Source organism: Centrocercus urophasianus, unplaced genomic scaffold, assembly GCF_019232065.1.
Source record: "Centrocercus urophasianus isolate 14NV4802_14NV808 unplaced genomic scaffold, USGS_Curo_1.0 seq_23, whole genome shotgun sequence".
Taxonomy (NCBI): Eukaryota; Metazoa; Chordata; class Aves; order Galliformes; family Phasianidae; genus Centrocercus; species Centrocercus urophasianus.
In genome coordinates, this window is record NW_024884789.1 from 14384678 (window position 1) to 14396571 (window position 11894).

The 11894-nt window shown below is 40.5% G+C and overlaps 1 protein-coding gene across 9 annotated transcripts in view; it reads right to left on the reverse strand.

Annotated features, from left to right (window-relative positions):
- Positions 1–2796: 2796 nt before the first annotated feature.
- OTUD7A (OTU deubiquitinase 7A) overlaps positions 2797–11894 on the reverse strand; it is a 140293-nt gene continuing 131195 nt past the window's right edge. For 8 of the 9 annotated variants that reach the window (XM_042824029.1, XM_042824033.1, XM_042824028.1 and 5 more), the window contains 3 exons: positions 7611–7725; positions 7267–7351; positions 2797–5468 (listed from right to left, as the gene is read on the reverse strand). In XM_042824029.1, the coding sequence (XP_042679963.1) occupies positions 4035–5468; positions 7267–7351; positions 7611–7725 (1634 nt within the window). In that variant the 3' untranslated portion in view covers positions 2797–4034. The remainder of the gene's footprint in view (positions 5469–7266; positions 7352–7610; positions 7726–11894) is intronic. The other variant, XM_042824037.1, reaches the window with a different exon arrangement.

Below are 11894 nucleotides of genomic sequence, written 5' to 3' on the forward strand. Positions count from 1 at the left end.
ACACAAAGCTGAAAAGCCATCCACAATCAGCATGTTACTCCTCTGGACCTCTGTCTGAGATCATTGTGGTATCTGTCAACACACAGGTTCCTGACTGCAGAGCATTCCCAGTGTGAAGACCTTAGTTCTGTGTTAGCTCATGCTCTGCTCTGCCATCCAGCTTGCAAGCATTTTAAGTGTCCGTGAAGCACCTGACTTAAGGCCCCCTCTGCTAACGGCATTCTGTCTGCACATTTCAGAGGACAGCAGATTTAGCCCACAAAGACTTAAAGCATCCCTCTGCTCCTCAGGCACAATTCTCATCCATTCTCTCATTGGAAGAGCACCGATAAGCAGCCTGAGAACAAGCACTGGCTGAAGGGCTCTGGCCTCCATCCCACCAACATCTAGGCTAAGTTTTTTAACAGTTATGTTACGTTTCTGAAAATAAGCAGTCTCCTTTATGTCAGGAAGACTGTTCATATTGGTGAAGTTGAGCACCAGAGTAATTGTTTGCAGAATCAGGGAGTTGAGGGCAGTATTTTGTCAGATCTGTGCTGTGCATTTTTTGATATCTACACATTCATCATCACAAGAGAAGTAGATTACCCTGAATATGCCTGTATGTATATTGCCTTGGCAGACTGCTTTGATCTGCAGTCAAACGGTGCACAAACCCATGTTAAGCATCTCTCCTCAATGCTTTCTCTATCAAGTGATACTGCTCATACCATGAGTTTTGTGATTTTAGAAAAGATGTCCCTGAAGACTTCACTTGGCCTATTTAGATGCACTAAGAAATAAGCAACGCAATCTCCAAATACAGCGTTTTACTTTCACTGATGCTTCTCGTGCTACCTTTGACTTAGGAAGAAGGAAGTAACTGCTAAAGGAATCTGGGTCACAATCACTGTTTCCACTGCAGTTATAAAGCATAATTAATTATATTAACAACAGGTTAATCAATCATTTAAAAATCACTAAAAAATTTAAAAGTTGCTTTTGGTAATCTATGCCACCTTCTTCTGAATGAGCTGCTTGTTGGCCGCCTGTTACAACTGACACCCACATCTGAAAAGAATGCTCAAAGTCTAGCAATAGCTTATTAACTCCTTGTAGAGAATTTTAAGTGGAACTTCAATACAAAGCATGACTGAAACCCATTACGTATTACAGGCCTACAGTGTTATGAACAGACCTGCACATGTTTTAAAAATTTCAGCTTCCTCCAATCTAAGTACCTCCTGGTGATTCTGCTGCTGTTCTGGGAGGCTGTAATCAACCCAGGCTTTTAGATTCTGGATAACAGTGATGATGTCCAATTGCCACAAAAGAGAAAAAAGGCACGTACAATGGTAAATGTAAATATGTGTATTGCAGCCACACGAGCTAACAGAAAAAATGAGCAGGGATCTCCAAAACCAAGTGATTTCTGTACAGCTTTGGCTCAGTGGTAACTTACAAGTTCCAACAGGGGGCCAGGTCAGGCAAAGACTGACACAATCACTATTAGATGAGTCCTTTATCTAAATACTGACCTTCTGTAAACTTCATGTTGTGAATAGCATATCTTAAAAACATATTCACAAACAATTCCACAGAAAAATGGAAAGCAGTAAATTCTCATGGCAATTCCTTGGTTTTAGACATGCACTGTCATTGTTCCCCTCGTTCAGAAGGAAATACCTGACTCAGATCCATACCAAACTGCGTCCAAAGGTGCACTCTGCTGCTAACATAGTGCTTCTTAAGCACAACTTCGCACAAACATTCCCTAGAGCATCAAACGCAACCACTACTGTAATGCTCTAAGAATTCTTAAATATTTATTATATGAAGTATTACCCTGTCAGATTCGTCCACCTCAACAGCAAATACAATATCATCCAATGTCTCATCTAACATATTCTGACCTAACTTAACTTGAAACCACAGATTTCTTTGGCAATGAGAACTTGCATGTCATCACAACATTTACCCCAAACAGGTCACTGCTTACCAGTGTTTTCAACCAGTCACACGTTTTAGAACCTGCTTACCTTAAGGACAGAAGTCCCAATGAGTTTTAATTCCTCATTAGGCTTCCCAATACTTCCCTTTTATGAAAGGCTGCAAATTCAGTGACATCCAGTGTGTGCTCAGTATACTGCTCACATATATGAAGTACAAGTCTGGATTCATGGAACAGCAAACAAGGGATGGACCAGGGCTTTGAGGAGCAGCTGATGGCCTTAATCTGAAAGTGTTCTTTAAATCTCTTTAAATTACGTAGCCAATTTTAAGTATGTGTTCAGTTTCATAAATTTCTGAGGGATGTGAGCAAGTGTGTATGCGCTTTTCAGAAACATCAGCATAAGGCTGTGTTGTGTTTCATGGGCTCCTTCACACACGGCTTTGAGACTAGTTAGCGTTAACTGTGTACAAGCCAACCATGCCAGGAGTCAAAACGAGTACACTAGAAAAGCAGCAGAAACAATGATCCCTGCAGGCTGGAAAAATGCTATTCTGTAATGCACAAGGCAGGACTCGTGTCCTGCACCTTGAGATGGCAGAGAAGCATTTTTGAAGGCAATGCTATGCTGTACTTCCTTGTGGAAAATGAGCTTAAAAAAAACGTAGGCACACGGCTGATGAACCACTGCTCACAAGCACAACTACAGAGAAGATCCACTCTTGCTAGATTGTGCCAACAGGCGGTGAGAATGGCATAAAAAATGCATATGCCATACTCAACAAAACATGCTAATTTCAAGCATCTACTTGAACAGCATTTCTGGTATTTGCGTTACAGAAATGCTTCTATGAACACAGCTTTATTTTCAAAGGTACTGCAAATATTTATGTAAGTATCTGGAAATCAGACTTGTGCACATCTGTGCTAGGAGAAGGCGTTTGTACCTGTAGGCATTTTATAGCCATCTTGAAACCTCCAGGTAGATGTATGACTTGCTCAAGATGAAACAAAAACAGGGGTCAAATGTCTTCAAGAAATGCTCAGAAGTAATTATGTTTGCAGTAACTATCAGTCAACAACATTGGAAAAGGAATAAACAAATAACGATTACATTTATATAATGGCTAAGGCAATCTGGGGATGCAATACATTTGTTTTGACAAGCAGTTCATTCAGCTCCAGATTGATCCTACATTTCCTAGCTGGTCATCAAATTTTCCAAATCTAATAGAATTTTTAGATTTTGATTTTAAAATAGTTTTTTTTCCCAAATTTAGCAGCAATGAAAATACTGAGATTCAGGTGCCCAAAATTATACTGAATTTTATATGAATTTTCTTTGTCTTTTTTTTTTTTTTTTCCCTTAGGAAGTGAAGTCTTGCAGGTCATGTTTTTATATAAAATGCGTTTACAAATTCAATACAGGTAAAAATGGCGCAAATCTACTTTATAATGGAGATGTACAAATAACTGCTGAGAACTTAAAATCAGGAAGAGCTACAGCCCTCGTGAATTCAGACCTTTCACCTCCAGTTTCCTAGAATCATCCCGTCTCAAACTAAAGTGAGTATGAACATCAGTGCTAGTGCAGTATGCTGCCATCTTAAAAGTGTGCGTTATGCAAAAGTTGCTACCCTCCAGAAAGAAAGAAAAACTTACTCTTGCTGAGGAAAAAAATACTCTCATGACAGCTATAGAATTTCAAATGTTTACAAGGCAGATACTACCCTACTACAACACCACATCTCCGGTATTATGACTTTCCCCTATCATACTACTACCTGAGTGATGTCAGTGTAAATTCAGGCACCATTAGTAAATTTTTGACCAAACATACACACAGCACTGACAAAGAAGTAAACAACCCTTCAGCTTACCCAGAGTATGTAAAAAAGACACTGACAAAATGGAAAATAATATATATTTTTTTATGATAAATTAATCCTATTATTTCCTCATTGCCCAGGAAAAGCGAAAAGCTAGACACTATTTACTCATCAATCCTTTATTCTTTTTTGAAGGATTCCTTTTACTGCAATTCAACACTGTTTACTCTGCAAGTAAGAAAATGGTAAAACTAAATATAGTCACGGAAGAATCCTCAATGCCTGTGTCCCTTACTTTCCCTCTCCCTGCGCTTCAGCTCTTCTTTGTAGCAGTACGAACAGTAATTGTCAGTCTCAGGACGACCATAAAAGGAACAGTTATCCTTCTTACAGCGGTTTTGCTGGATGGGATATATTGGGCAAACTGTGCTTCTGCCTTGATTTTTATCATTGTTCAACCAGGTCTGAGGAGCATCCTCATCAGCATATTCTAAGCAGTCTCTAATGTCGCCAGTATTAAATCCATTAGTGTATGTCTGAGACTTGTGTTCAGTAGGCATGGCATAGCTCAGTGATTCCACTGTGTTCACTGTGCGGATACCAGTTATCCGGGCCGGGCTGTAGCTCTGAGAAGACAGTGATCTGTTTTGTTGGGGATACGTGGCACAGGTTTTTAATGTGCCAACCACTGGCTTGTAAGTGTCATCTTGGAAGCTCGATGGCTTGGAGTTGACATCATGCAAATGGATGACACTCTGTCTTTGAACAGGTGGTGTATGGCTATAGTGGGCAGACACTGGAATGGGTCCACTTTTCTTAGCACCATTACTAGGTGAAGAAAATGACCCCGGAGTGGGACTAGTGCGATCTTTAAATTTTAAAACCAGTTGAGTCGTATGGCTTTGAGGCAAGACAGGTGATGCCCGATCCTGAGGAGATGTTTCTGACTTCTCTTTTGAATACGCTTCTGGCTCCAGCTTCCTACTAGATGACCCATTCAGCGCAGCCTTTTTCTCAGCATCCTTTCTTTTCTGTTCCTGCTCAGCATTGAAACGCTCCTGCGCGCTGGTTAGGTAATAACCAATCATCTCCTCATGGAACTGATGCCTGTGGCTGGTCAAAAGAAGGCCAGCAAAAATAAACTTGCGTTCACCCTGCATGGCCGCTCTCAAAATATTGAGGCTGAGTTTCACATCAGTGCTGTATTTCCATGGATCAGCCTGCTTGTCAGACAAGGATTTTGTGTTCATCTTTTCAATGGGTGAGTTGCTAGCTCTGTCAGTAGGAGATGGGGTGGTCTTTTCAGATGGAGAAGTGCTTGCAGACTGCCCAGACTCTTCTTTGCTTCCTTTTCGAGACTTAGACTTCTTCTCTTTGACTTTCTCCATGGTGTCACCGTTTTTTCCATTCCCTGAATTTGCCCTGCTCATTTTGCCATGCACCAGGCCTCCAAGACCGCCCATATTCTTTTTCAGCTTAATTCCTAGGGTTTTACTGAGGCTTCCTATTTTATTGGCAACTGAATCCGTCCTGTTTTTGTCTTTATCCTTCCTCTGTTTGTCCTTTTCTTTTTCTTTATTGTTTTTTCCATTACTGCCGTTGGAATTACTACAGATGGAATCTCGGTCCGAGTCCATTGAGTCAGCCAGAGATTGAACGTCCTCCCCAGCTGAAGCTGTAGGGGATTCTGGTTGAGCCAAAGGGGCCTGCTATGGAAAATTAATTATAATTAGATACAGAAAAAGCAGTTTCATACAGGGACTTGGTGCAAAAAAGTATTATCTAATAAAGACTTTCAAAGTGACTTTAGAAGTGTACTTTTTATACTGACATTTTATACTGGTTTCTTTCTTATTTGGCTGTGCTACCTATCTTGCTTGCTCCTGCAGTGGCTTTTGGCTCACTCCAAGCTCATCTGAAGAGTAGAGGTCAGTCATTCAGAAGTTCTGTGAAAATCATTGTCTGAATGATGGAGAGACTCAAGTTAGTGCTCTCATCAAGAAGTCTGCAGCTCAACCTCCCTGTTCACACTGACCAGCAGAGTGGCTGCAACCAGTCACTGAACTGGAAGCATCCACAGTACTTGCAGCCTCTCAGCAAACAGACAGAAGATCAGAAGAGAACTGATACCACAGCAATGGAAAATTAGCAAGGTTCTGCTGAAAGCTGTGAGGGGTGTGCAGCATACAAATCTGTCTGTAGTAATATTTCAAAATTCCTGATGTTCATAAAACAACTTAGTTAATTTCTTCGTTGTTCAGGCCTCCAGTCCATTTACATCAGTGCTACAATGCAACAGAGCTAAACATCTTGTCTGACATAGCAAATTTTATCACATAGACCAATAAGGTCTGCTCACTCTTACTGAAAATTCAATGCAGATAAAACTGATGCAAGACATCTGAGTTCCAAGTCATGTTTTAGGTAAGGTGATAAAGTATCTTCCTTGACAATGTCTAGTGAGAGGATCCTAGGACAATTTCAAATCTGTCTGCAGTCACTTAGTCCTGCAAAACTTAGTTTTGCATCCAGGCATCACAAAACACCAATCTGCTCAAGATAAATATGAAACACTTAACTATCCATAGTGATATACAACCACTCTGGAGATGTATACACCTTCACTGAAGAAATGCACACTTGTTTCTTGTCCCTGAGTACTTAAATGTCCTCTTGTCTGGAATCCTGAAGCAGGGAGAGGTAACGCAGGTCTCATGTCGTTTCAGGCTCACAGCTTACAATTACAGGACAATTTTGCCTCTCCTTTTTCTGATGTGGTGGCCACTGCTTTAGGGTGAAACTACAGAAAAATGGATTTTTTTTTCTCTCCTGCAGCTTGTTAAACTCTTTTTCCTTTTGTGTAGTGTTCCTCCTTTCAAATACCATCTGTGCAGGCTGTCTAAATCACCACCATCTTCTCCTAGCAACCTTTCGCCTTTAGACTAACCCCTCAATCTATTCAATGTAATTTGCAGAGAAATTTGCAGCTGATGAGGTGCCAGCTGGGCATAGTTCTAAGATAGTTTTTTAAAAGAACCAGGCTCCAGTTCACTGCCAGTCTGTGGCCTTTTGTCAGCCAGTCTACACTGGAGGCTATCCAGGAGTCCAAATCTGTTCTTAAAAAGAGAAAGGGCTGGGGTCTAGTGACCTAACAGTGGTATTAGGAGAGCAAGCCAAGGTTCTGAGAAAAAAGTAGTTAGAGAATGCCTGTTTTATTTTTCTGAACTGAAGGGGATACTGAAATAGATAAGAGAAAGATAAAGCTAGAAAACACACTTCAGAATGGAATGTAAGTTGCAACAATACACAAGAAACTGTCTTAAAGACAGAACACTAGAAATCTACAAGCCTAGTGGCACTGACGGTGTGCCACAAGTGACTTGTCTCTGCTGCTAGGATACAGGTGGTTTCAGGCAGCTGGCCAGGACATGCAGCCTACCCTACGCAACACCTTATTGTGCCTCATATCACTTATTTGGTTTAGACTGAGGAGGAAGTTTACCTTACCCGTGTTTCAGATGGTATGCGTATCCACGTTACATTCATATAGCTGTGCAGAAGATTAAGCTTTGCCTCAAGAGACAGAATCAAACTAAGGATGAAAACAGAAAGGAACACACAGTCAAAAACACACTGAGAAAAGAAGTGTATATGGAGAGATAACACTGCCAGCACAACAGCAGCCTGATCTGTGACCATCAGCTGGAGACCCACCCATCCACCCACCTCCTCTCCCATGTAGCCAGAAAACAAGAACAAAGCTCCTTCTGGTAGCAGCTCTCTCAGTACTTAGATTAGGTATGGCTCAAGACATTTTACTGCTTCATGCTAAAGCCACAGGAAGGTCTTACTTGGCCAGTTTGGTGTTGTCATTGTCATCTTTTCCCCATTCCCAGTCTTTCCCAGGATCGACCGCAAAGTGCAAAGGCAGTAGCTTATGTTCAGAGTCAGTCAGGGGGATCACCGCTAAAGTAGAGATAAAACAAGGATCGGGGTGGGAGCGTGGAACAGAGACAAAAGATTAAGCTGTGAGAAGCAGTTAAAAAACGCGGGTAAAGAAAAAGGCCAGAAGTTGGATATGCCACAGTACTGGCTCATCCCTATTTTGATGTTTGTGTGACAGAGGAAGGGGAGAGTAACGCTCTGATTGCTACTGGCAATAGTCACCAGAGGCATCACGGATAACAACACCATTTTGGATTGCACAGTAAGTACTTCCCGGAGACAGAACAACTGAAAGCAAGAAGATGTTGAATTATTCCTCTGCATCTCATACAGATGTGCACGTTTGCTAAATATTTTCATTTTCAGGTTTGTCAGTGGAAAACAAAACCATGCTAAGAAATAAAAATATACTGATAACAGCGTTATGTGACAAAGCAAGCAGTTGGTACAGGTGTTCTGGACTCAAACTGTGCATCAGCATAATTGAGGAGCAAAGATCAACATATATATGAGCTAAGAGGTCAGTTTAAGACCTGCCTTGAGTGCAGGGGAAACAGCATTACTGCTGTAATAACCCAGCATCACTGTCAATCTGCTTTGGCTGTTCTGTTCTTGCCCCTCCCTGCCAGAGCTCTGCCTTCTGACATATCTTAATGACTCTGCTTTACACTCAGCATGCAGAGATCGCACTTTGATTTCATGGAGTGTCTATCATCCATCACCGCCAATAAACTAAGAGAAAAGCACTGTCAGCTTTAATTAAAACCAGCAATTTGCTTCCATTTCATTAGAAAACAGTCAGAAAGCTGCTGAGGGATCAGGCAGGATCTTCAGCAATGCAGGTCACTGCTGTTTCTCTGACAGCCAGTCAAGGAATTAAGTTTTCTGTGCCACAGCCCTTAAGGACTATAGCTACATAGCTATTCCAGCAAAGTCAAGAAGCAAAGAATACAGAGAAATCATGCAGCAACATGGTGGTGAATTACTGCAAGTTTATGGCATTTATTAGTTATGTGTTGATTACTGCATTTCTTGCAGTTCAGAAAATATGCTATCAAACAAAGACAGAGCATCTTTGGCTAAGTGTTACTCTTAGCAGAATGCAGGAAATATAAACTGCATTTTTATTAACATTGTTAAGTTGGTATTAGATTCAGATAGCTTGACAACTGCTGAAAATATGCTTATTTTTCATCTTATCTGAAGGTCTGGTAATGGTCAAAACTCCCGAATTTCGTGGAAATGTTGCCCCCTACTGCCTGTAGAAGGTAATTCCTGAAATATTTCCCCCTTTCTAACAGCAAATACAGTACAGAACAGCTAGAGACTGATCAGCTTCAGCTGCTGATTGCCTATACAATATCTCTATTATTACCTGGAGAAATACTCTTCAGGTTAGATTTTAAATACTGTGCCTGGCTATAAGAGATGCTTCTTTTAAGAAGTCGGAGCTCAAAGGTCTCAGTCTTCTGACAGTTCACAATCTGGCCACGTACAGCGGTGCCTTTGCCATCCTGTTCTGACCCTCACAATTGCCCTCTCCCTTCCACCATACCAAAGCTGCCAACACCTCTGTGTTGGCAAGATACAAGAGCATCCGTGTGCCAATCTATTTCCTGTCACAGCATCTGAAGAACAAGCACGATGCTGTTAGCTGCCAGCAGTCTCTAACAGCAACCAGTTTTGCAGCTGAATGCCAAAGCATTCCCTTCGCGCCAGATTGAATGCCAAGTGTTCTCTGCTGCTTCATAGAATTGAAGCTTGTGTATTCCAGACCCTGCAGTAAAACATGTAAAGCCAGATCATACAAAATAAATACTATTATTATATTATGGAGGCACGATCTACAGGAAGACAACTCTGCAATTTCTAATAGACATGTGTAGAACCTGGTAACTTAATGGTATGGAGAATGTAAGAATTAGCTCTGCAGGCTTCAATTTCTCACAGGGCATTTCACATCATTCATCAGTGTAATGTTTAGAAAATGGCTCCAATGTGAAAAGCTTTTTCATAAGAGCTCTTCTACAGATTGAGTTGGAAGGCTGCTGCACTGTCCCGGTGTGTAATGCAAAGGCTGGAGCCATTGCCCAGCATCTCCTTGCAGATCCCTGGAATATCTTTGTGCTACTGAAGGCTCAGCAAGTTGGCTGGATTCATTTTCTCATTGGATATCTGACTTACAGATCAACTTTTTTTTTCTTTTTTTTTTTTCCTTTCCATTTTTGTGTTATGATTGTTTCCACCAACATTAAGGCTGCCACGTGCAACATGCAGTGCTGCCCATATCATGCAATCTCACTTAAAAACAAAAAAACAAAAACAAACAAACAAACAAAAAAAACTCAGTTCCTTCCAAGAAGAACGACTCAATTGGATGTCAGATTCTTTCATGAAAATGTTTATAATAAAATCTGTCCTTCAACAGTTTTTCCTCATTTCAACATTGCAATGAACAGCTTTCTCTCTGTTGACAACTGCACAGCTGCAGCATGCTCACTGTCCCATAACCATGGGAAATACCAAAACACATCCAAAATCAGATGGAATGCATGCAGTGCTAGGGAACTGAATGTAAGATATTCAGTTGCCTCTAACCCACTCTCTGGGAAGAAGAACTAAAAGAAATTCACTCAGGAGATCTCAAAAACCACATGTTCCACATTTATGAGTACATATATTCATTAGGGATTTAAAACACCTCTGCAGTCACCAGCAAAAAAACGTGGAGGACTCACAGCTAATGTCAAGCTCCTCTTCACTGGATTCTTCTAAAGCCACATCACATCTTTAGCAAAAAACACTCTTCCCTTCTCCACCAAAGGAGCGAAGACAGACATGAGCTCATCTGAGCTCTGCTTGTCTTGATCTGCTTACTATTAGCTTTGAATTTCATGAAAGTGGAACTGGAAGCTTAAGTGGACAAGATTTATTCACAGCAGGCTGGAGTTAGAAGTTTGATTTGAGACTGGAAAGCCACACATGTACCCCTCTTTCTGTGCTGGGTGTCAGCACAGCAATCTGTAGATGACAGCTGGATTAATTCATTTTATACCCATACTTACATAAACTTAAATGAGCTTTGTAGCTTAATGATTTTTTAAAATGTGGAGCTTTAGCAATAATGGTCATTTAAACCTATCATCAAAATATTCCATTTTTCATAAGAAATACCGGAGAAACAAAATGGCTTATAGAAGTGTACACCATCTTAAAGCAACAACAGTGCTCACGTATCTTAGACTTTCTCTACATTAATTATGCTCCAGCACTATGGAAGACACAGAAGTAAAGAGCACCACCCCTTTGTACAGACCGCCAAATGGTGACTCAGGTGACTATTTGTTCTCAGAAGAACGTGGTAGCAATGAAATCAGGAGCCTGCCTGCTTACAGTCTACCTACTTAGGAGTCTATGTTCCTTCAAACATGTATTTAAATCCATCTAGCTGGCTTCCAACCAGACGCAAGCTCTAGAACTACTGGCTTAGCATTTCACAACATACCAGTAGTGTAAACTGTTATAATACATATGGAGAATGTCCTAACATCAAAATCTCATGGCAATCTAAATGGCCAATTGTGTAAATATTAGGTCTGAGAGCAACTAAATTACCATTTCACAAAATTTATAAATATTTTCTTTGACTTTGAATTTATTAGGCTTTTCCCATGATTTTATTAAAATGGCCTGTGTTAATGCTGCTGGGGGTTGTTTTTGCTTCTGTTTTAGGTTTAGGGGATGTTTTTCCTTTGTTTATTTTCATTTTATCAACTGTAAACTCTCAGTGCTAGGTACTGTTTTGTATGTGCATGAGATACTTGGGGAAGAATAGAAAGGGAAAAGAAATAACTGGGTGGGCATGTCTCCCTTTAATCCAATACATATCCAGTGAAGCTTCCACACAGGCGATTATGCTAATTGTTGAGGTAGAGCTGACTACTAGAGTGTTCACCTTTGAGATTTAGCAAAAACTGAGTAGCTGATCTGTATAAAACCAATGCAGCAGGACTAAATTAGATACAAAAGAAATTTCAGAAAGGACAACTCCTAGCAAAGCAGCAAAGATGAACAGTCTTATCCATAATACTTTGGAAGCATTTTGACTGAAGTAAAGCTTTTACTAATTTGACAATTTTGCATGTATTATATATATATATATATATATATATATATATATATATATATAT